Consider the following 23,272-nt stretch of genomic DNA (forward strand, 5'->3'; position numbering starts at 1 on the left):
AGAGGTAGCATGCAATTTATTCTTATTGATTGCAGTTATTGTAGTCTGATATGGTATAACTTATTCTTTCTTTTAATTGGCAATTTTATATCATAAGCGAGGATTTTGTGCCCTCATATATCATAAGTGAGGATTTTGTGCTCTGACGGACCAAGCCCTACTTGAATAGTAGATTTATAATAATGGAGTAAGATTTAAATCCTCATGTATGCATGTTCTTAAGGAATTAGTTCCTCTTATTTAGAAAACGTTCCTTCTACTTAGCAAGTTGTTTGATATAGTAATTTATCTCTCTTTCATAAAGTCTTGAAACGGATAGTAGAGAACCGTTATCTTTTTACAACAATAAGTGAGGATTTTGTGTACCTCAACGATCCACTAGTTAAACTGATTAGTGATATGAGTCCTTGCTCAGGTCAGGTGTGCTGCTCTTTATTTCCTCATGCGTTATTAAAATTCGTAGTTATACTATAAAATGACTATGAAATCATTTTAAAATTGGATATCAAATATGATTACTTAATCATCAAATATATATATATATATATAATACTTGCAATCCAATTAATCAATCTAATTTTACGTTTCGATCATCAAATAAATTTTAAAAATAAAATAATTTTTGACGTGACACTTCAACATAATCAATTTTTTGAAAATCACATGCACACATTGTGTGGATTTCAAATCCTCGTTGCTCCAAAAAGAACTATATCCCTTACCACTCCATACCCGGAGAGCATTATCTCACATCACATTAAACATGGTGTAAAAGATGGTCAAAGACCGAACAAAGAAATTCATCAGCATTATTGTAGAATTCTCTTTATTTTTAGAATTATCTAGCATACACAGTTCATATACGTATAAAAAAAGTTTCATTCTGCATTTTCTATACATGAATTAAAACTTTTTTCACAACAGTTCCATTGTAATGCTTAATTCTCCGATCAACTTACGTATTTGTACATACAGATTACAGACAAAATAATAATTTCACGAGTTCAATCAATATAGGCTATTCCAATTCACTGTATGGCCTTCAGAGTTAAGAGAAATAAGATGGATCTCTATGAAGAGTAAACAAACGACCGTAATTTAATTCTTATATAAACGATGCTACATATTAGTACAAATTTTGGGGTTAAATCTTTACAAAATTGTAGCAAAATGCGCATCCTAATCCAAAGAATACACTAGACACAATCGGAGTAGGAACAATCACCCATTCCATCAAGTTTGGCTTTCTACACTTCCCCTTCTCAGAATAGAACGTCCCTCTTCTTTATTTGATGAATGCAATATTACATGCTCAAGAAAGGTAGTCAACTATGACAAGGTAATATTAACAGAATGAATGATGAAAATATCAACTGGTATATCCTATATACATGGCACTCATTGAATTCTGTTTGCGCAGATGGAAACTGAAGTTTTGCCATCAGAGCAAAACGATCGGTCTCCTTACCATCAAAATATTATGAAAACTTTATACATCATGCTCGGTGTGTGAAGCATCCTGCAGAGGTCACTCAGTTATTGTAAGGGAAAGAAATACTGAATAAAGAGCAATCCTATAGTTAAATATCCTCTGCTGAAATGCTAAATCAACACATAAATCAGCCAATGCAAAATAACAATAGATTATAATATCCTGCAGTATGGGTAAGCTCATTTCAATACGTTTTATACTCGAGACTTTTTATTTGTCACTTTGAGCACATGCATTAACAAAAATAGAGGGCATTATTTTTATATATTTCTTAGATGGGCAAAAAATCTTTATGCTAATAGAAATATCCACAACAATTTGAAATTAGCATACCATCTACTCAATCATATGATTGCACATTTGGTAAAGTGCTAAGTTTATTAATCAGTAGCCACTGTGATATGGAGGGGGGAAAAGTAGGCCATAATTTGGACAAATTATGATTAACTAAAGAAAAAACTAGCATCTTACTGCATCTATATGTTTGGTTTTATCAAGTATTTCTAGTCTCGATCTCACAAATAGAGGACTCCATATAATGTATAGTAATTATTACACACAACCAAGACTTGTCTAATTGAGGGAGACTGTATGTTTCCACCATTCAGCTATGCTCTAAGAGATACCTCTTCCCATGTCAAGCTATAGGTTTGAGCAAAGTTTTCTTAGAGCAAATATCATACATCTCACTAAGTAGATGTTGGCGTTTAGATACATTTTATGCATCAGATCCGGTGATAGGTAAGTAAGATAACTATTGTAAGTGGACAATTAATACAGTGTAGACCAAGTACTCATATGAAACATGACATACATTTAGATTGATCATTAGCTCAGTATGACTTTTACCAATTTCCTATATCAAACAAACATTTGGAGGAACACTTGAATCTTTTAATTCACCATAAATCTGTCTTGTAATGACAATAATCCTTACATATTGTTTATGAAGACCACCAACAACTAAGAAAATAGACATGGGATTGACAACTTAAGAATTGACCCAAAACAGTAGATTCCATCATTATATAATGCAGAGCATGTTGAAGAAATCTATTCATTAACAGCTATGATCCAAATATTTAGTGTAACCGTTAAGCATTACTTACATCTCCAGATAATTCCACTTGAAGCAAGTTAATAGCACTAGGATTGAAGGTGAAGCTGTTTCATAAAGAAAAAGGAGGGCAATTAGTAAAACACTTTATGATTGTCCCCGAACAAACAAATAAAATTTTTACCACCAGTAAGAATTAAATGCAAAAGTTTACTCTATAAGAATAGAAATTAGAGATAGACTACAGATTATAAAGCCTCATAAATCATCCAATAGAATCTCAAGACCACATAACCTGCATTTTGTTGCTTTATAATCCATGATGAGATAAGTTAACCAGATTGCAAATTTGGGCAGCATAAGAACAAATTGGATGACTGATTGTTTGTAGAAAAGCATCGGCAAAAAAGGCCAACATGCTAAAGAACCAGCAAATTTAAAACTATGGGTCCAGAATTGAAAATATAGCATACTATCAAGAGGACCAACCACACCAGGAAACGCACAAAATTAATACAATTATTGGACAAAACTCCTAATAAAATATTGTGATCCCTTGCAGACAGAGAGATTGTTTATGATTCAAACCTCAATTATCCTATTCAAAAAGCAATAACCTTGTTCACAAACCAATAGTTTTCACTGAATTTCAATGTTACTAAAACATGCAATTAACAAAATATAGAAAATAAGAACCCGTCTAGCACACAAGTCTGAACATAATTCTCAGATAAAAATCTGACTAGTCCATTCCAAATCATTGCTCGGGACACCAATTCAATTTCAGTGGACATGAGACATGATGGTAGCTTAACGTGTCTCCAGTTTCATTTAGTGGGAGTACAATAACCACTGGTGGTAGTTTAATGTGCCTCCGGTTTCATTTAGTGTGAATAAAACAAGCACTTACCCTTGCGCTAGTACTAGCCGCCACACATATGGAATGAAAAATTCTTCATGATGACTTTCCTGCTCATATGTGAACTTCAATTGAGTAAACATCTGCCAATGCATGTTAAACTCAAATCAAGTACATGATAAGATTTATTCATGGTACTAAAGCAAACAAATATAAATGAAAGTGAGGAAAATAAAAGGAATTTCTGGAAGAATTATTTGTTGTAGGAACATCACCTTCATCCCCTCACCACGCCATGAACGTGAATTTATAATAATTATTTGAAGAACCTTATCCACAGACCATTCACCATCCAATTGCTGCATATCAATACGGCTATTGAAGAAATCCAGAACCTGCATGAAGAGGATAACCACTGATTTTCTTGGAATTAAGAAGAAAATGCAAGAGATCAAACAAACAAAAGAAACTCATACTGTATATATATTCTCAAGGAGCTCATTAAACCGTGGATGACTCTTGAAAGGATGAAACACCTCTTGCTGATGCAATATTGCATATACAACCTGCATTAATAGGAGTAAGAACACTAACTTCTAATATTTAAAAAATTAATAAAATGAGATCACACTTAGCACCTCTGGGTTTCGTGGCAACGCATATGTAAGAATAGCATTAAGGATTTCGAGCACTATTCTGAGAAAATCTGTATAAATGTGAATCTCTGTTGACTGCAAGAAATGCTAACCACTCTTTATTAGTATCAATGGGAAAAAATATTTTGCACAACCTAAAAAGGAAATGATGAGAGGTATAATGGTAGAAGAATACCATGTCTTCTGCTATAACTCCTCCAGTTTGGTCAACCTCTACATTTAAAACTTTGTCATTCCTTAACTCAGATAATTTTGTGTACCTGTAAAGTGTAGAAAGAAGATGAAGAAGCTTAGAAGCACTAGTAATTGACAGCATTTTTCATGCTCATGCAATGCACATGTTGAATATTTGGTAGTCAAGCATGTTTGAGTGTCCAAAGATATACCATGTCGAAGAACATAAGGTCTGGTGTCCTAGATTTGTATAATTTATTTGTTATTTTCTATAGTGGTCCAAGTTGTATTGAATCGAGTTAACTAGAGCTGGGTTAAAGTCATGAAATAACATATATTTGGAATTTTAATTTGTTATAATTTTACAAAGAGAAAAAGTGTTAACGCTTCATTTTATGGGTATTACTTTAGTGGGATTGTGTTTGACACGCGCTAATACTCAAACTTGTTATTTTGAATATTAATTTGTGAAGAGGATAATGAGCACACAACTAGGTGCACGCATGGATTAAATCAAGCTATGTTGATCATCAAAAAGAAGGTGCAGGAGTTAAATTAAGAATAAGATTAATTGAAGGTGGTCCTGATCCAATTAGTGGCCAAATTTTATCATGTCAGGGAGCTCCTCAGATTAATTTGATAAGTTGAATTGGTTCCGTAAAGGATCAATATAAAATTGAGAGGGGGCTCAAAGCATCAAGTGCTTTTTGCAGAAAAGAGAGGGCATTGTGTGTATGTAATACAGAGACAATGAGGAGGAGAATGAACTAAAGGCTTTTTGAAGAGTGTGCAGCTTGGAGGACAAGATGATAAGATCAAGAAGAGGTGTGTGGATTCATGTAGAGACCTTTTGAGGCTTTCAGTTCAATGTAGGTTTCAAATCTTCTCTTTAATATCCACAGTTTTCCTCTGATTTCCTAATTGGATTGTACATATGAGTTTTGTTCAGATTGAAATAGGGGCTATTGGAGAGAAAGAGTTTCAATCAAAGTCAATGGGCCCTGTCAATGGTCTTGGGCAAGATTAGATCAAAGACAGGAGAAAAAAAAAGTAATAAGAGAAAAGAGAGGTAGACGGGCATAATGCCTGACATTTATAAGTAAATTGTACATGGTTATTATTTATTCATTAAGATATTAATTCTGACTGTTGAATAATTGTACATGGGGATCAGTCTTATACATCAAATGGCTTATAAACCTTTATTTGAGAAGGGGTTGTGATGCCATGTAGATGTACATCTAATAAAGTGAACGTTGGATGCAATGCAGATCAGGATATGCTAGTCAGTAATTATAGACTTGCTTGAACATGTATGTGCACACTCTGCTAGAGTACAAGGGAACCTTGGCAGTCCACATGCTCATGGCCCTACTAAGTGTCATGGTAGCAATGATATCAAGTGTGCAGAGAATAATGAAATCATACTTAGAGACCTTATTGGCATATACCAGAGACAACATAATAGAAGCACGAGATATAGATATATGCAAAAAGAATATTGTATATTGCTGCCATTTTCGTACCAACGTCTTTTAAAAGGTTGAGCCTCCTTGTGTTTGTTGATGTGTTTCTATTCAGACATACTAATGATCCATCCTCCTTGTGTTTGCTGTTGTGTTTCTATTCAGACATACTAATGATCCCTAAGTGATCTAGGGTCTAAATCTAGGCTTTAGTTTGAAAATTAAGAATGATTAAAATTTTAGTTTGGTTTCAATCTGGAATAATAGTAAATGATATGACTGTCTCGACCCAAAATGGATGTGTATGTATGTATAAGCATGATAAGCTTTAATATATTATCTCATGATTTTTTGCATTTAAAAGTAAATCTTTATTACTTTTAATTTTTTACATCGGCACCAAATTGATCAGTTAGTTCAATTTGGAAGCTTATCCATTTTGAATTCTATCTGCTTTAAATTTGAATTTTCTAAAATAAAACTATTTTGAGTTAGTTTGGTTTGAAGTTTCTCCAGTAAACCAGCAAACGAAATTGTTCTCATTACTAAAGTGGTCACAAGTTGCCACAGCCCTTGGAATGGTTTGCAAGGGGAGATGTAGAGACAAAGCATATTCAAAGTACCATAGCCGATATTTATATTACTTATTTCCTGAAATGTGTTATTTTCAAGATAATACAAGATATTTTACATAGCCAACTTGCTATTCAACATGATTACTTTAGATCTTCATAATAACCGATTTTGTGATCGATGATTGTTATGTTAATTGAGTGTGCATTTAGCTTGTGAAACACGTTATTTAATATTGCTGGATTCTGCATAGCATGTGTCAATTTTTTAATGAATTTATGCTTGTCATTGTTTACTAAAATACCAACCATATTGTGGACCTGCAAGAAGTCTTTTGCTAAATTGTGGGATTATTAAAACTTGAAAAGTCATCAGTTTTCAAAAAGTTTTTTGCATGCCTGTGGTAATGATGATGGTTGTGGTATGGGTTATATGCTATTATGTGCTCCAAAATATCATTATCGAGCTTTCTGAGTGGACATTGCATAAGAATGTTATTCTAGTTGCATACACCAAGGGAGCTTATCCCCTCTGCAAGATAGCAACATACTGAGGTATAGCTATGAACCACAGATACATGCTTTGAATCATGTAAATATCAATCAGTAATCATCATTATCAAGCCATATCTGTTCGATATATTTAGGTCTGCAACATGAATCTTATCGCAACGGTAAGGTTGTTGCCATGTGACCTAGAGGTCACGGGTTCAAATCCTGGAAACAGCCTCTTGCCAAAGGCAAGGTAAGGCTGCGTACAATGGATCCTTTCCCCGGACCCCGCATGGCGGGAGCTTCGTGCACCGGGCTGCCCTTTTTTTTTAACATGAATCTTATCCCCTACAAATATCTAGTGGTTAAATACTATACACTCTGTATCTAAATCTTGCTTTGTTAATTCATTGATACATGTAGGATTTTGGTATCATATATAGAAATTGCCCTCTCATAGAATTCTGAACATCTTTACAGAACTTATAATTGATATATTCTTTCATGTAAAGATCAATTTCCCAAGTATTTCTTTGAAATTTGCCACGTGTCGATATCTGATGGAATCTTTCTTATTTTATATGACAATGACAATTACTCGAATTGAATAATGAGAAAATAATAATAGATTGGAAATTGCATGTATTAATACAAATTGTACCAATATTAAGACTTATCATGTAAAAGTCAATATTAGGACATGTCTGTGTCCAATATCCATTTCCCAAATCATAAGCACGTGAAAGCAAATTAATATACACTTATGTAGAAACTATTATTACTTCCTAGATGAAAAATGATCGAAAAAGAACATGATGCACGCACAAGGTCTTTGACAAAGTAGCATACTTGCGAGAAAGCATGTCAAAAAGGCTAACCAGCCGCTGTGAAGCATAAGCAGTTAATCGATGAACATGAGGAGCCATATTTGCCAAAATTGCAAGGCAGTTCGTGTGAAGATAGATATCCTGTCAATTTTCATGTGGACTTGCGTTAATAAACAACTCAGTTTTACTCATCTAGTCAACTTGCATTTAGTATAAACAACTCAGTTTTACTCATCTAGTCACTACCTATTTGCAAAATTTCAAGTTATACTGTCATCAAGAAAAATAATAGACATGCAGACATGATTGCACACTTCCAGTTGCTAAGAAAAGACCCCAGCATGCATTTATTAGCATTTTAAAAATAATCAGTCACCAGACTGTAGCAAATAACTTGTTGGTTTCATTCTGTAGAGTTGATTCATATGTAAACAGGTGCCTATTGGAATTTAAAGACAAATAACAGATATGCTAGAGGAATTAGGTTAATAAGGGTACTGGTGAAGTGAATTGTCACATAATGGTATTTTATATACGACTAATTATCCCATACAATAGAGTGCAATATTTTCTCCCTCCAAATATAACATGATATCACAGCACCACTTTTAGAATTAGGATTTTTGAAAAAAAAAAAAAAAAATTCTCAAAGAGGACTGCCTATCACATGTAGACTCCTCTCATCCTTCATCTCTACTCCTTTCATGTCTGCAATAACAACGTGAAACCTCAACTGATAGCCTGCGAGCCATCCCAACCATGCACAACTAGAATTGAATGCATGTGTCACCACCATTGACAACTGATCACTCACCTGGAAATTAGGTGAACAACTTGTGCAGCAAGACAGAGTGGTTCCATTGCCAGAGAAGGGTGAGAGAAGACAATTGATCACACTTGCCTTGTGCGGAGATGAGACAATTGACTCTCTCATCTGCCTTGCCCAGTTCAAGCCAAACTCAATTGTTAATCTCATCAATTGCCGATCACCAACAATTAACAACCAAGCCTTTTGTCTCATTGCAAAACCCCCTACCTATCCATCCCTAAGCCTCCAAACACCCCCTTCCCCAAACAACAACTAATCCTTTATTCCACTAAGTGGAGTCAGCTATATGGATTCTCTTATGTCATTGGGCTCGATCTCCTACTATTTCCTATTTATCATTGTTAACCAAGTCTTTTTTAGTCTCCCTCTCACTAAATTAAAGTGCGCAAAAAAAAACCACCGATGGCCACCTTGATAAAAAATTCAAATGACTACTTATTGAGTTGCAGCAAGTTCAGTATCAATCGCTCTTCTTTCACAGTTGCTTCTGCTTCCACATATCTTCTCCTCTGCAATGACCTTTGTGAGCCTTCTTTGTGAGACCAAACACATGGCAAGGACCTTTTCTTAATTCCAACTTATGTTGCTTCGAGATCCAACATCCACCAGTGTTTACTTCGTTTCTAGCAGTTTCTTCTTTCCCTGCACTCATCTCTTCAGATGTGTCTTGCAGAGTTCTTAGGCATTCATTTTCATTAAGTTGCCCCTGGTGCTTTATACTCTAACCTCTTTTTCCTCGACCTTCTCAGCACTGTTTTAGTTCCCTTTCCTCTTTCTTTTAACGCATCCTACACTATCCATCTCCAATGAAGGCCTAAACTAAGGAAACATCCTAGTCAATGTGTTGGTCTAAGATCAAAGACATTTTTAGCTATGTACTGATTTGAAATCGCAGAGAATTTTGTCTGGTGCTCCATCAACTTTTTCCAAAACTTTGCTTAATTGTATTTTTAATTATATACAGGTAATTATCCCTTATAATGAAATACTATATTTTCTTTTCCCCAAGCTTAATAAGATGAATACAAAGCATTTCCACTAGATATTGATAAATTGTATATTGGAGAAAATAATCAGTTGGAATGAAATATTCAGCCTAAACAAGAATGGTAGTTATCCACTTACAACCTACTAACACAACTAAGAAGCCTTTACATCAAACAAACGAAATGAAGTTAGCAGAACCTTCTTCGAAACATATATAGACAGCAGACAGGCAGGCACATTCAGGTCAAGATAAGCCATAATGAAACAGCCAGGTTAAATTACCCTTAGCATTGAAACGATCACATAGCATGAACAATCACAAACATCCGTGTTTGGAATGTCAATAGGTATTTATCATTTTTCCCCCATGTTAAGAAAGATCCTACACTTGTTCATCCTCAAAGTAAGATGCAATACATTGAGTTGTGGTAGAAATTTTTTTATGCTAAAGCATTCTAGAAAAGTTATATCACTAGAGCACCATGAACAAGTATATGGGGCCTTCCCAATATAAATAATCTAACCACTCATTAGTTTAGCAAGAATGAACAAAGAACAATTATATAACGGAAGGTAGCCTATAACCTTTGACATACCCGAAGCTTAGAGAGGTTGTACTTCACTGTCCTTATTAATACAATTACCATCAAAGAACCAAGAGAAATCTGATGGAGAAGTCGTTCTTCATACCATGGAACACCAGGAAGTATCTGCACATGCAAACTGATGTAAGTAGCTTTAAGTAGAAGATTTTCTAACAAAATGAGAAGATTGATCTTACCAGTTTATGTATGCTGGCATTGAAGGACGAATCTTGACTGAGAATGAGAAGGATGATTAACAGCATATATATCTGATTAGATGTCCTCCTTGATGCATTGTAAAGTGTCTCAAGAATTGGCATCAACTGTTCAAATATACCAGAATGTATGTTTTTGTTAGCATCTATTGCCATCAAGCATCCCATGCATTTAAAATGTAGAGGGATCTTTAATGCAGTTATATATTAGATAAAAGTAACCAAAAGAGATCCTAGCACAAGTTAGATAGTAAAAGGAGGAGAAAAAACATTCCTACAAACACAAAGTTGAGATTCTTACCAATGTATCCAGATCTGTCCGCACCAAAACATACTCAAGAAAATCAGAATTCCCATGGATCAATGAATAAAGTAATAGTACAGATGCCTCGTCAGTTAAGCTCCTGTAAAATAAAATCATCAAAGAAAATGACTCTCAATGATTTTTAAAATGTACATTAAGGCAATACCAACAAAGAGCTAGGATTCTTATTTGTGGGAGCATTGATCTTGTTCCTCCATTGAAATTAAAGTAATAATAATCTGAACTAAGCACTGCACTCTGATAAAGAAATGTTCAGCACACAACAGAAAAAACAGTACGACCTACATCATTAGGGTCAAGAAAACATGGATTCTTGGGATCCATGAATATTGTGGCCTTTCACTCACAAAAAAGAGATCATTGTTTTTTCACCAACCATTATCCTGAGACCTCAATTAAAAAATAGAAACTTTCAGAATGCACAGAATGATTGTGAGCATAAGGAAAAATTATCAAGAGATCAATATCAATTATAAAACATTTAAATATTAACAAGTACATAATTCAACGATGGTGTAGAAGTATATGAGCTAGAACTGAAAAATATATGCAGTACGATAAAAAAGACCTCTCTGATCTGCAACTTGTCGACTGAATTTGGTTAGTATATTCCTCTGTCATTAATGTCCACGACATAGGAGCATTATCATTTACAATAAACCAATGAAAATGGCACCTGACCCCATTTACCAGGTGCCTGAAACAGAAATCCTTCAACATGTCTTGGAAAGGTCTAATATTTTATTTGTCTAAATAAGAGATGTTGATATGGAGAAGAAAAAAAAGAGATTGTGCAATCAACCAAGAGATGGACAACAAACTACTATGCCAGTTGCCTTCTATTACATTCTAGCGGAAATGACAAAATAAAGCTTACACTTATAGAAAATGCCGTAAAAAACTCCTAAAGTTGATAATTTTTCCTCTTCAGCCATCAAGTTGAATCCACAGGACAAATTAAGTTCTAAAAGCTGAACTCCAAGAATTCAATGGCATTGATATAAACAGATATACGTACAGGCCAAGGGTGTCAAACAAAGATGCAAAAGGTAATCTGAGAAGTGGTCCATAGTGTGCATTTCCTTCAATATCAACCCGATCAACTGAAAGAACAAAATTGACCAACCATTTACGATTAGTAATGCTGGATACCATGAAAATAATACAAGTAGAAAACAAGACTTACACTGAGTGTCTCTAGCATTTTCTAGTGCCTTGCAGTAAGGGTTCTCATAGAAAGATGAATTCTCTGTTAAATAGGTAGTTGATTTTTCATCCCCCAAATTGTCAGAGGAAATGGACTCCCCAGCAACACTCTTTCGGTAATGAGTAAGCACAAGCAAAACAAACAGGCTCTTTTCAGCCAATAGACTCCTCGCACTTTCACTACTTGAACTAAGCAGGTAGTTGAAAGTGTAGTATGGCAGTAGCACAAAATTGGCTGCAATGAAATATAAGGAAGATATAGAAAAGCAAATAGTATATTTCAAAGAGAAAGGTGCAATAACCAAGCCACAGAACATCTTGCATAAAAGGAGTTACAATATTTAAAAATAAATAAAAAAGGGTTTTGACTTTTGAGTAAGAATTCCATGTCAAATTCTGAAATAATGAATACAAGTATGCCAAGTTAAGGTGTAACGTGCACTCAGAATGAAAATTTGTACATACCTCAAAGGTTGTAGGAAAAAAAAACGTAGATCAATAAGAAAAAAGTGGGAAACAAAATTCTTACAGGAGCATCATTAATCTAGCTTAACCCCTTCTACCACTACTTTGATTCATATTACAAGAGAAATAAAGAATAAAATTAAATCTTTAGTAGCATAAAAGATAAAACAATGTTTTTTATGCCACTGCAATGTGGTCCCCAGAATGGAATCATCACAAGGTAAGCTCAGACACACCAAAGAGCCAAGGCATGATTAACCAATTCCCTGTAGATTGCTAACTAGTGCAGCATTGGTGTGAAGATATGTCCTACACTTACAGTAAGGCAGACTTTTAATTTCTTCAAGCATTCTTAACAACCCCATAGGAGGATACCTTTTAACTAAATTTTATGTAGTGTTTGCATGCAAAACACAGAAACGAATCAGAGTTAATCAAAAGCTTGCAGAACCACCACAAACTCGAACCATAGATGAGATCAATACTTAAACTTTCATCACTTCTAGCTAACAGTGACTACTTTTGAACAATATGAACCACAGTATAAGAAAACAAAAATTACACAAGAATCCTCAAGAAAGATGTGAAGCAAACAGAACCATATACCAGCCACAGAACCAACTCTTCGCAGAACACCTATTTGATTTCCTTCTGGAGAAATGTATGTTGAACCATCAAAAGGAAATTGTGGGCGGGTTATAAAATTCAAGAACAACTTGTGAACTGTGGAGACTACGACAGTACTTTCCTGCACAGAGAAGATATTTTAAACATATCTATAGCCAAGCTATTGGCTAATTTGAATGTGAAGAGGAACTCATTAAATTCAATACTTGATGCATTGCTGCATCAATGAAAGGATGGACATCTTTTGGTGTTGGCGATGGTCCAGAGCAGAGTTGAGTCGACATTGCCACCAACATCAGGTTCAGCAGTTCATGATGGAGGAGGCATGACTGAGGACTTGCAGTAAATAATACATATTTAACTTAGATGCATGTGTGGCAAGTGCTTTGACAAGAGACATGAAATAGTGTAAGACATACCTTACATTTGATGCCCCAATAAAACTGAGCACACCTTGCATTATAAAAATTTCGATACTTTGATCTACAAGATAGAAAATTAGATTCAATATCCAAAAACTTTTAAATGAGCACAAAATTGAGTGTACTTCCAGACATAGAAACTCAGTTATTTTAGTGATAGAGAACTAACATAAGTGGATATAATAATTGATTGTTAATTCTAGGATATAAATTAGATAGTTAATTGGATCTAGACCAATTTTCGTTTTTATCAACTTTACACGTACTTCTGACATGTAATAATCTAGTCCACTATAAACTTAAGGAAGTGGTCACATGGCACCACATGCAATGACTCATAATGCCATGCCACACATTTGTTCACCAGCTAAAATTACACCTTTAAAAGTATAAAATAGATACATTAGAACTTTACTAAGTAGTAGTCACCAATGACACCATGGTGTCATGCGGGGACCAAGGGAAATTGGCCTTGCTACCTTGGACAATAGATGATTAAATTCATGGTTTATAAATTTGGTCAACAGATCGGATCAGGGGAGGTTGTTCCAATTTTGGTTAAGAAATCAGATAATGGTTAAATATGCCTCCATCCGAAATGCTTCTTGAGATCAAGAATAAAAACTGACTTTGCCATAGCAGCACCCAATATGCTATGCATTCCACAAGAAAGAACGTCAGATATCATTCATTATTATAAGCATGACACCAAAGAAGTGCATGCATTTGAAAAAGAGCATCGTAGAACTAATCTAAAAGGGGCACCTTGACAAGTTTGTAGAAACCAAAAAAAACCTCATGAACCAAGGGATTCTACTCCAGCCTGATAGCCAGCACAGAAGGAGATCAACATCATCAACAAACCTGCATTTGGAAAAGAAAGCCTACAAAATCAAAAGCCTACGTGCAAAGAAGCCTCTGACTTGGAACTGCACATCTAGTCATAGTAGAGTTAGAGCATTGTGTTCTTGAAAGAGGGAACGGTCAAGGCTGATCTAGTAGAATCTAGAACGGGACATGAGCAACAAGGCATCAGTGCATCAGATTGAGGAGATACCATACAGAGAAGAAAAATTTTATGCCAGAAGCTGAAGGAACAGAAGACCAAGTAGAGGTAGAGGACTAAGTGCTATTCAAGTTGGCCCAGCTGTTTGTGGTTGAGGTGGAGACCACCAAGTTCAACCAGCATACTAGAGTCGTGGAGCAGCATGAGTTCATGTAAGGCTCAGAAAGGAAATGGAGGACATGCCAGGAATACCAAGAGCTAGCAAAGATGCGGCGCACATATAGTCTGGAGCACCACCAGTACCAGAGAACAAGTTTGTTATAGAGAAAAGATAAGCAGAAACAGTGAATAAAGAAGTAGATCAGCTGTTGAATGTCAGTTTCATCAAGGAGATTGACCTCCTGGCCAGTATACTATTTCAATCATGAAACAGCCAAATTCAGACATGCACCTACAGAGAACTTATTATGTGCACTGGAAATTGATATAAGGAAGCTTCAAGACTATTTGCAAGATCACATCTTTATGAAATTTTCTCATTTGTTCATTTCAATAGATTCTCCATAAACATGATGTTGCAGGTTGAAGATTATGCTGGCTAAGAGAGTTCGATCTAGTGTTTCAAGAAAGTCTAACAATGAAGAAGCAGATACTTGCAGATTTTATTACTGAGATGACCATGCCCTTGGAGGATTTTGAGCAATGGCAAATGGAATTTATACATTGATGACTCCTTAACTTATAAGGGAGGAGGTGCAAGATTGGTGTTGATTAGCTTAGAGAGATATTCAGTCAAGAAATCTTTGAGATTTCAGTTCACAATCACCAATGAGGTTAAATATGAAGCTCTAATAACGGATTGTCACTAGATCAAGATATGCAAGATGCTTATTTAGCAATTTACAAGCAGTTATAAACTAGATGTTGGGGGAGTTCAAGACAAGGAAGACATTGTGAATCTACGATTACCTACTTGAAGAAGGTGTTGGATAAACAAAATTTGTCATGATCTACAGAGGGGAGACTTGCCAAACATTAAATACCAAGCTTACTGCAAGGCTCTATGATTTCAAGTTATTAAATATACTTTGGTCAACTGAATTCTGAGCTTCTTGGGATCAAATTGCTTCCATCTTTGGGAAAGCGAACCAGAATCCAAACTACTTTGGCTAAGATGCATATAATGTGGGCAAGCTCAACAATCCCTCTAATTGAGGTTTATAAATTAATATAATTGGTAGAGTTAGATAATCTGTTATGAAATTAGCAATGTCAATTGGGTCAAGCTAGGGTTGTAAATGATCTGAACGTTCGTGAACAAGCTTAGTGTTCGGCTCCGTAAAAATTTGTTTATGTTCGTTCAATACAGACAAGATCAATTAAATAAACAAGCTTGAACAACTCGTTAAACTAAACAAACAAGCTTGAAGACATACGTGTTCAACTCGTTAATGTTCGTGAGCAATGAAACAACGTTCGTGAACAATATTTGTGAACCATGTTCATCAATAAAACTCTTTATAAACATGCTAAATAAAGAAATAAAGTTTCAAAATGAACAAATAAATTTGTATTATCAAGATCAATAATCAACCAAACAAACTTAAAATGTAAAAGTTTCAAACAATCAAACAAGCTTGAATTGAAAGTTCGATAACATCTAAACGAACAAGCTCAAGCTTATAAAAAAGAAACCAAATCAAGCTTGAACAATCATTTCAAAAGCTTGATTCATTTTAGACTCGGCTTGACTCGGTTATCTTATCAAACAAGCTTAAACACCATAAAGCTTGACTTAGCTTGGCTTGTTTACAGCCCTAGGCCAAGCCATCTGCGGTTTGACTTGGCTATGTCACAGCCAATTTGACACACACATAAGCTAGGGTTGGGTTGCACCTATGCAGCCTATGGGTTGTGCATAGTCTAGCGCGCACTTAGCCCATCATAGACCTGGTCGACCCGACTTGCACTAAATTTGAACCAATTTATTTTTAAAATAATATCTAAAAATAGTATTATAGAAATCAATATTCAGTAACAATATTTTATTTTTATATTTATATAATAATTTAATTTATTATTCAATATTTATAAATAAAATAATAAAAAATCAAATTTTAGGGGAAAACATGATGATGAGGATGAACATAATCTCATCGTCATAATTGTAATGATGACGATGATAATAATAATCTGAAAGTATTAAATATATGATTTTTTTTAAGTTTATTACCTCTTACATTTTGACCCATCATGTACCAACTTGATAATGTCGATACCTAAGATTTTGAAAACTAATACCTAATTCGACAACCATGATTAAATTTTCAAATGAGGAAAAAATGATAGGGAAAAGTATTCATTACATAGCTGAATGAATTCATTACATAGCTGAAAGACATTAACAAAGGCTTCTTTTCAAAACAAATGGAAGTTTGGTTTAAATCCATAAAAATTTATTGAATATAGACTATGTTTAGTAATTAATCCAAAACTTTATACAGTTAATTGTAGAATTATTACCACAATAATTGATAATTACTAGATAATAAATAAGGAACAACTAGAATCATACCAGTAGGCAGATTATTCTGTTTCTTCTCATCATGATCAAGGTTGAGACATAACTCTTCAAAATTTTTGCCTTTTGCATTCTCAATGATGAACTTCAAAAATACAGAAGACACATATGCTGCATTGACAGATTTTCTATAACTTGTCAATGGTCTTGAGGACTGATGCAACAAGTCTTCCAAAGACCACACCAAGTGAATCAAGATCTTTGCTAGATGATTAGTATAGTAGTTGTGCTGTGCTGTCATCAAGAGCAAATAAGATCAGTAGAACTAAGTTGTAACAAAAAAATGCTGAAATAAATTATGCCTTGACAAATAACAGGAATAACTAAATATTGATTATATAACAAGACAACAAAAATGACATTCAATGATTAAGAAGGTCTTTAAAGCCATAAAATCTTAACATATCTTAATCATCTTTGATGAAATTGGCAACAAAATTCCAGCACCTATTGAAGCATGAACATACCATGGTTTTTGAAAGTCCCTCATGTGGCTGCAAATATAAACACTTAAGACTTATGTGACAAAGAACCACATCACATGAAGATCATGTGATCCCCTACATGTATTTGTCTAATGTTGATGGACATTCATGATGTACAAGACCATACATAGCCCATCGCCCAATGTCCATGATTGCCAAGACCATACAGGGCCCAATGTCCATGACTGCCTGTATATGTGGCAATTCAAATAAAATCCAATTCTAGCTCATTTGTACCACATTGATTTGGACCATAACAAGTTAAATCATTAAAAAAACTAAATTTTGTGCCTTGCTATAGCACCCCTCTTTTCTCACTCATTGCTTCACTTTGGCTCTGTTGCCTCTTCTTGATGACGACTAACCAGTACCCACACCGAACTAAGTATACTCGCAACAACCTTGCCTTCATCTTAGCAGTGTCATGTTCATCCCTTCTCACACTCTCTTCATACCATAGAGAATAGTATCCTCTGCAATTAACTCCAGTAAGATATCCATTTTTTCACCACCATTGACAGGTATCAATATTATCTCTTTATCTCTATCTATCTTCCTCTTTCCATCCCTTGACGCTGAGGGAAGAACAATTACACTAACTGATGCATAGTAATACACTAATACTAATCTACCAAAAATTAAATCTGGGAACTGTTATTGTCATTGTTTTTTCAATTGCTTACTGCCTAATTAATTTGTTTTGCTTAATTATGATAGTTAATGACTTAGTTGTTAAAGATTAATGTTTAGTTTTCTGATTAGGGTACCAATATCATTATTTTTTCTCTTTCAGCTATCTACATAAAAGAATAGAAGCTTAGAACCCATCTTGGTTCCCTGTGATTCTATCATGATTCAAATTATATGTTCTGATGTCATAGACTTGTAGGTAACTGAATCTTCCATAATTCCATGTTTAGCGTCTAACTTGTGCTTAGTAATAACAGTTAATGCAGAAAGTAAAAACATATCAGCATAAGGCTCTTCAAGCTCCATCACTTACGTTTCATTTACTCTGACAAAATTGAGTGGACAAGAAAGGAAAATGCACTTCTTTCATTTACCCCACTAAAATTTTTGAAGAAAAGAAAATCATCTCAATTCCATGGATCCAATTTAGAGTCTAATCCATCTTCTTTCCTCTTTGTTGGAGAAGATAAGGTAAATGAGAGAATGAAAATCATTTTCCTTTCTTTTCTTTTTCTTTCCTTTCTTCTCCTTTCCTTTCTTTTCCTTTCTTCAATTGGAGAGTAAGCACAGCATAAAGAACTCACCACGTTCTTGCATAGAACATGGAAATCTCAATATACAAAAAAATCCCTATAATGTTTTATGCAATTTTTGCAGAAGAAAAGTAAGAAGTAGTAGGATTAAGCAGAACCCTGCACATATTGAACGTGATGTTTTAGGGTGTCCAAAGTTATCCCTTGAGTTACAACAGCTTGTGCAGATTACATGGAGGAAATGAAAAAGAGAAAAACTATAAAGATAAAGTTGATTCAAGAAAAGGGTGAGGTTAACATGCCTGAAAGAAAAAAAATGATATTTGAGAAGTAGAAGAGTAAAGGACAATAACAGAAAGGCCTACCTACATATCGATCATAGGTAGTGATCCAGAGACAAAGACTGCATCAGAAAGCTCATTGACTCAAAGCAAAAGGAGAAAATTGTGAATGAAGAAAGGGATGAGTGAACAAATATGTGCCTATAGAGTTTACATAAAGCAAGCAGTGGTGGAGCCACAATATAAGCAGGTTGATCAATTGACCTCACTAAATTTGAAATATATGAACAATAAATTATGATATTACAAAAAACAATGTTTTTAAACTATTCGATTTCATATTTGACAGTGTAATTAAAAAAATGGAAATTATCAAATATTTGAATGGGGCTCTTTGCAATTGTAGTTATGTTTTATTTAATGTAACTTTTGTAGTGTGCAACAACAACAACAACAACCAAACCTTTATCTCACTAAATGAGATCGGTTATATGGATCCTCCTACGTTATTGGGCTCAATCCTCTACTTTTGTAATGTACTTTTAAATATAATGTCTTACTGCACCAACTGAAAATAAATAAATAAATAATATGGATCTTTTTTGGCCCTTGGAAGCAAGGATCCCATTTCATTTAGCCACCTTAAAATCTTTTCCCAACATGGTATGATGCACTCGATCAGCATAGTTCAAGGTACAAGGCCCAACCTTTTTGTTGAAACTCGAGAAAAAAATGGCAAAGTTAAAGGAAGTTTTACAAGCGCATAGAGCTACATGAAAGAAAATTGTTAGTGATTCATGAACAGATTAAAACGTAGTATAATATTGAGTGTTTAAATTGTGAATTGGGCATGAGCTTTTTAGACCCTATTTATACCTCAAAGATGACTCAGCAAATTAGATTTTCAACAATATTGATCATTGTATAAAGGAAGTTGTAGAAGAAAATTGCCACAAAGAACAAACAATGAAACAACAAATCTAGCAATTGCCAGGGTAATGAAAGAGGTGTCCTAATATCTTTATGTCCTCATGTGAAGCCAATGCTTTTCATTTGGTGCTTGAAGAATTTTTTTGACAAGAAATACAGATGCAGATGAAAGAAAATTTTATAAACCCACTTAAAGTTGTCATAAAACTTTGAGCATGATGTCTCACTTCAATTAAAAAGAAGATCTTAAGACCAGGCATCACAATATTTGCAACTAATTTTTTTTCATTGCAAAATCTTATGGATGCAAGTTTGAAAAAACTAAGGCTTATGTTCTCTACAAATAAATGGGTCAATGCAAATTGAGACTGATTAATACTGCTCTCATGAGGACACAATTGTAACTGAGTTTTAATTTTACAGTCAAGGTTATCTTCATTTTTTGCTTTAATAAAGTCATTTCGTGTTATTGGTGGAGATATAAAGTCTATTGTGAGATTTATATGATTGAAAAAATGCTAAAAGAGACGTAATGACTAATTTTGAGATTGGAGTCCTCTTACTACCCATATGTGAAATCTATTAACAAATGTGTGAAGAGAAAACTTGATGATGCTCTTCACAGGGTTGCATGTGAAATCAATTGATAAATGTGTGAAGGGAAAACTTGATGATGCTCTTCACATGGTTGCTTATTTTCTCAATGTCTATTGCTATTGTAGAGATTTCCAGCAAATAGAGTATGCTAACTTATAGAGAAACTTTCTTTCATGATTCTACCATTCAAAATATTATGATACGAGTGGGATTGAAGGGGTACAAGTCTCCTTGGAAACAATTAGTGGTAACAAAAAGGTCAAAGAATAATGATTTTGTCTAGGTATTAATTGAAACAAGGTCTTAATATGTTGCTCCTGCAAGTTTGAGATGAATTGGAGTGTATTTGAAGGCTAAGTTTAACCTAACAGGTATAGATTGTTGAGCTGAACTATATATGTGTTATTTAGTAGGTCAACCACATACCACCCCATATTTACACAATGTGGAAATAAGACATAGTGAACCAATTTTGAAGAGATAAGACTTAGATGCAAAAAATCATACTATGCAATCATTCTTTTGCAACAGAAAACTTACAAAACACTGTTTTCTGTAAGCAAACTTTAACCATGACATATTAGCAGGGACAATTGGAATTTTTCTCATGAAAAATTAAGCCGAACTTGTCCTTTTGTAGAGAAAATTAAACTTGCAGGTAGATCTTTTGCAGACACAAAGGTCCTACTTCTGTGATAAAAGTTAGTTCCGTGGTTGTACCAAATGAAAATTTTATTATCGTTGTTGTACTTCAAATGATATGCCAAGAAGAACACGCCTCCAAGCTTGTTGCTATCAACTCATGATTACTGACACATAAATCTCTTTAAAAGAGAAGTCATAACCATCAATATCAAGATCTCTTTAAATATCTCTAAATGTTTAATCATGATAAAGCAAATAATCTAAGAAATAAAAGTTACTGCTTTGAGATAACTATTAAACAAGATACTTGATCCATGAAATTTCTCCAGTTCTTAAGATTAGTATTTCTAAGTAACCTTATAGTCCTATTATTCAAAGAAATGGTAGCTTCCTATCATTGCTAAGCGCTCCCAGTTTTTTCCTGGTTGTATTAATCTTGAAAGATTAAAAAGCGTCCATGTTGTATGACAGAACAAATGTTAAACATGCTATACCACAGGACCAAGTTCTCCACCTACAATGCTCCTATTCTGCTGTGTACCAATCAATTTCCCGATTATCTATTTGTTGGTTAACTTAGCAGTTACTAGATAGCCAATGTCTAAAACCAAGACATATGACAGCAATATACGAGTTTCAGATGTTTCTTCACCCTACATCTTTAAAAATTAATGCATGACAATTTTGCAATCAGATGCACCTAAGATCTTGAGGATATAAATAATATGTGGATAAATGTGATTTACCAAATATCCATGCAAACATTAAGTGGTCATAATTACAAGGGAAAGTTACAACGCACTTTTCATCTTTTTTCTAGAGGACAATAGTGTCCATAAGATAATTTATCACCGTAAACAAGCATGAACCCAGAAAACACAACTTATAAAATGTTATACGTGTTGATTTTTACCATTCAAATAACTTCAAACATTGTCGCATAAAACTTTCACGATATTTGGTGAACAAACCACTTCCGCCAATCAAGCAAAGGAACGATTTTTTATATCAGGGAAACGAAAGGGAATGCGAATACTCACCAAACAAATGGCAAGCCTGCAAGACACGATCTTGCGGCCACTGCATCGCGAGAGGAATCTCAAGCAGCTGGTTCCAGAACTCGGATGACAGCGGGTAGGCCTTCTCCCCGACGAACGCCGACATCAGGTACTCCGCTGCATCCCCCGGCGGTTTGCCGCTCCTCGGCGTTGATGGCACGGCGCCCATTTCGAAGAACCGGATGCTAAACCCTAGAAGTCTTCCCCCAGATCAGCGCGGAGATCCCCAATTCCAATCCACCTCGCCGTAGTGGGTAGGTAGACGAGATCGCGACCAAGACGAAGAAAGGAGGCCAAAACTTCCGATTGAAGCTGGAAGAGTCAACTGGATCGATCAATTCACCGTAAACGTTTGCTTGTCTGGTTCGGAAGAAATTTAACACTTGGTTCAAGGATAAAAGCTATATATATATATATATATATATATTTTTTTTTTTTTTTTTTTTTGCCCCTTAAAACACTCGAAGTTGCTGGAAAAAAATGTTAAATTGACCAAACTTTAGAATTACAACTAATTTTAATAAACTTTAATTTTTAAATTTGATAATTATAAATAAGAGATTTTTTTATTTTGCCCTCTGTAGTTTGGCAACTTTTTAAAATACCCTCAAGCTTTTTAAGCTAAATTTAATATCAACTTGCCCATAAAATCCTTTAGAGGGTTTTATGATATAGGACCGTTTCGGAAATGGGATCGGTCATTATAAAAAATTTATCTACTATAGTTTTTACCGGACCGACCACCCCCAAAGATGTGGCTACTTGGATTATCTTTTTTTTTATACTGTGTCGCATCACATGGGGCACACGTATACAGATGACTTGATGGTAACGGTTGACAAATTCAGTCTACTTCCTATATTAGTAGATTATTATGAGATATCAAAAAGTAATATAAAAAATTACAAATAATTAACAATTTGAAATATGAATTATAAGATATTTAGTTAACTAATTTAATGTCTTAATTAAACCAAGCAACACATCTAAAAGATTTTTATTCAATTAATTTCAGTATAAGCCAATGAGTTTTAATGAACACTTGGGGTAAATAGTTATTCTCAATGAATCTTATATAACCCACAATAATGACGTAAAAGTTTGAGATCACACGGACAATGCAAATAATTCAACCGCTCGTGCTCTACGATGTTGACGTTGACTCTCGTTGTAAATCTCTCCAAGGACAAAACTCAATAGAACATAGATAA

General features: G+C 34.4%; 1 protein-coding gene across 2 annotated transcripts; it reads right to left on the reverse strand.

Annotated features, from left to right (window-relative positions):
- Positions 1–1,208: 1,208 nt before the first annotated feature.
- Positions 1,209–22,417, reverse strand: LOC141815558 (uncharacterized). 2 transcript variants are annotated; one of them, XM_074703505.1, is made up of 18 exons: positions 22,044–22,417; positions 16,837–17,076; positions 13,253–13,316; positions 13,040–13,169; positions 12,813–12,954; positions 11,722–11,976; positions 11,554–11,638; positions 10,512–10,614; positions 10,193–10,318; positions 10,008–10,121; positions 7,618–7,736; positions 4,240–4,324; positions 4,047–4,139; positions 3,885–3,974; positions 3,684–3,803; positions 3,460–3,551; positions 2,602–2,656; positions 1,209–1,519 (listed from the first exon to the last, which is right to left on the reverse strand). In XM_074703505.1, exons 1-18 carry the CDS (start codon positions 22,228–22,230, stop codon positions 1,490–1,492), a joined length of 2,130 nt encoding a protein of 709 aa, XP_074559606.1. In that variant the 5' UTR covers positions 22,231–22,417; the 3' UTR covers positions 1,209–1,489. The 2 variants fall into 2 exon arrangements, with proteins under 2 accessions (XP_074559606.1, XP_074559605.1); XM_074703504.1 differs by having other exon boundaries at positions 4,047–4,151.
- Positions 22,418–23,272: the final 855 nt, after the last annotated feature.

This window comes from Curcuma longa, chromosome 21 (assembly GCF_044706935.1).
Source record: "Curcuma longa cultivar G26 ecotype Majalengka, Jawa Barat chromosome 21, ITB_CL_G26_1.1, whole genome shotgun sequence".
In the NCBI taxonomy this organism is placed as follows: Eukaryota; Viridiplantae; Streptophyta; class Magnoliopsida; order Zingiberales; family Zingiberaceae; genus Curcuma; species Curcuma longa.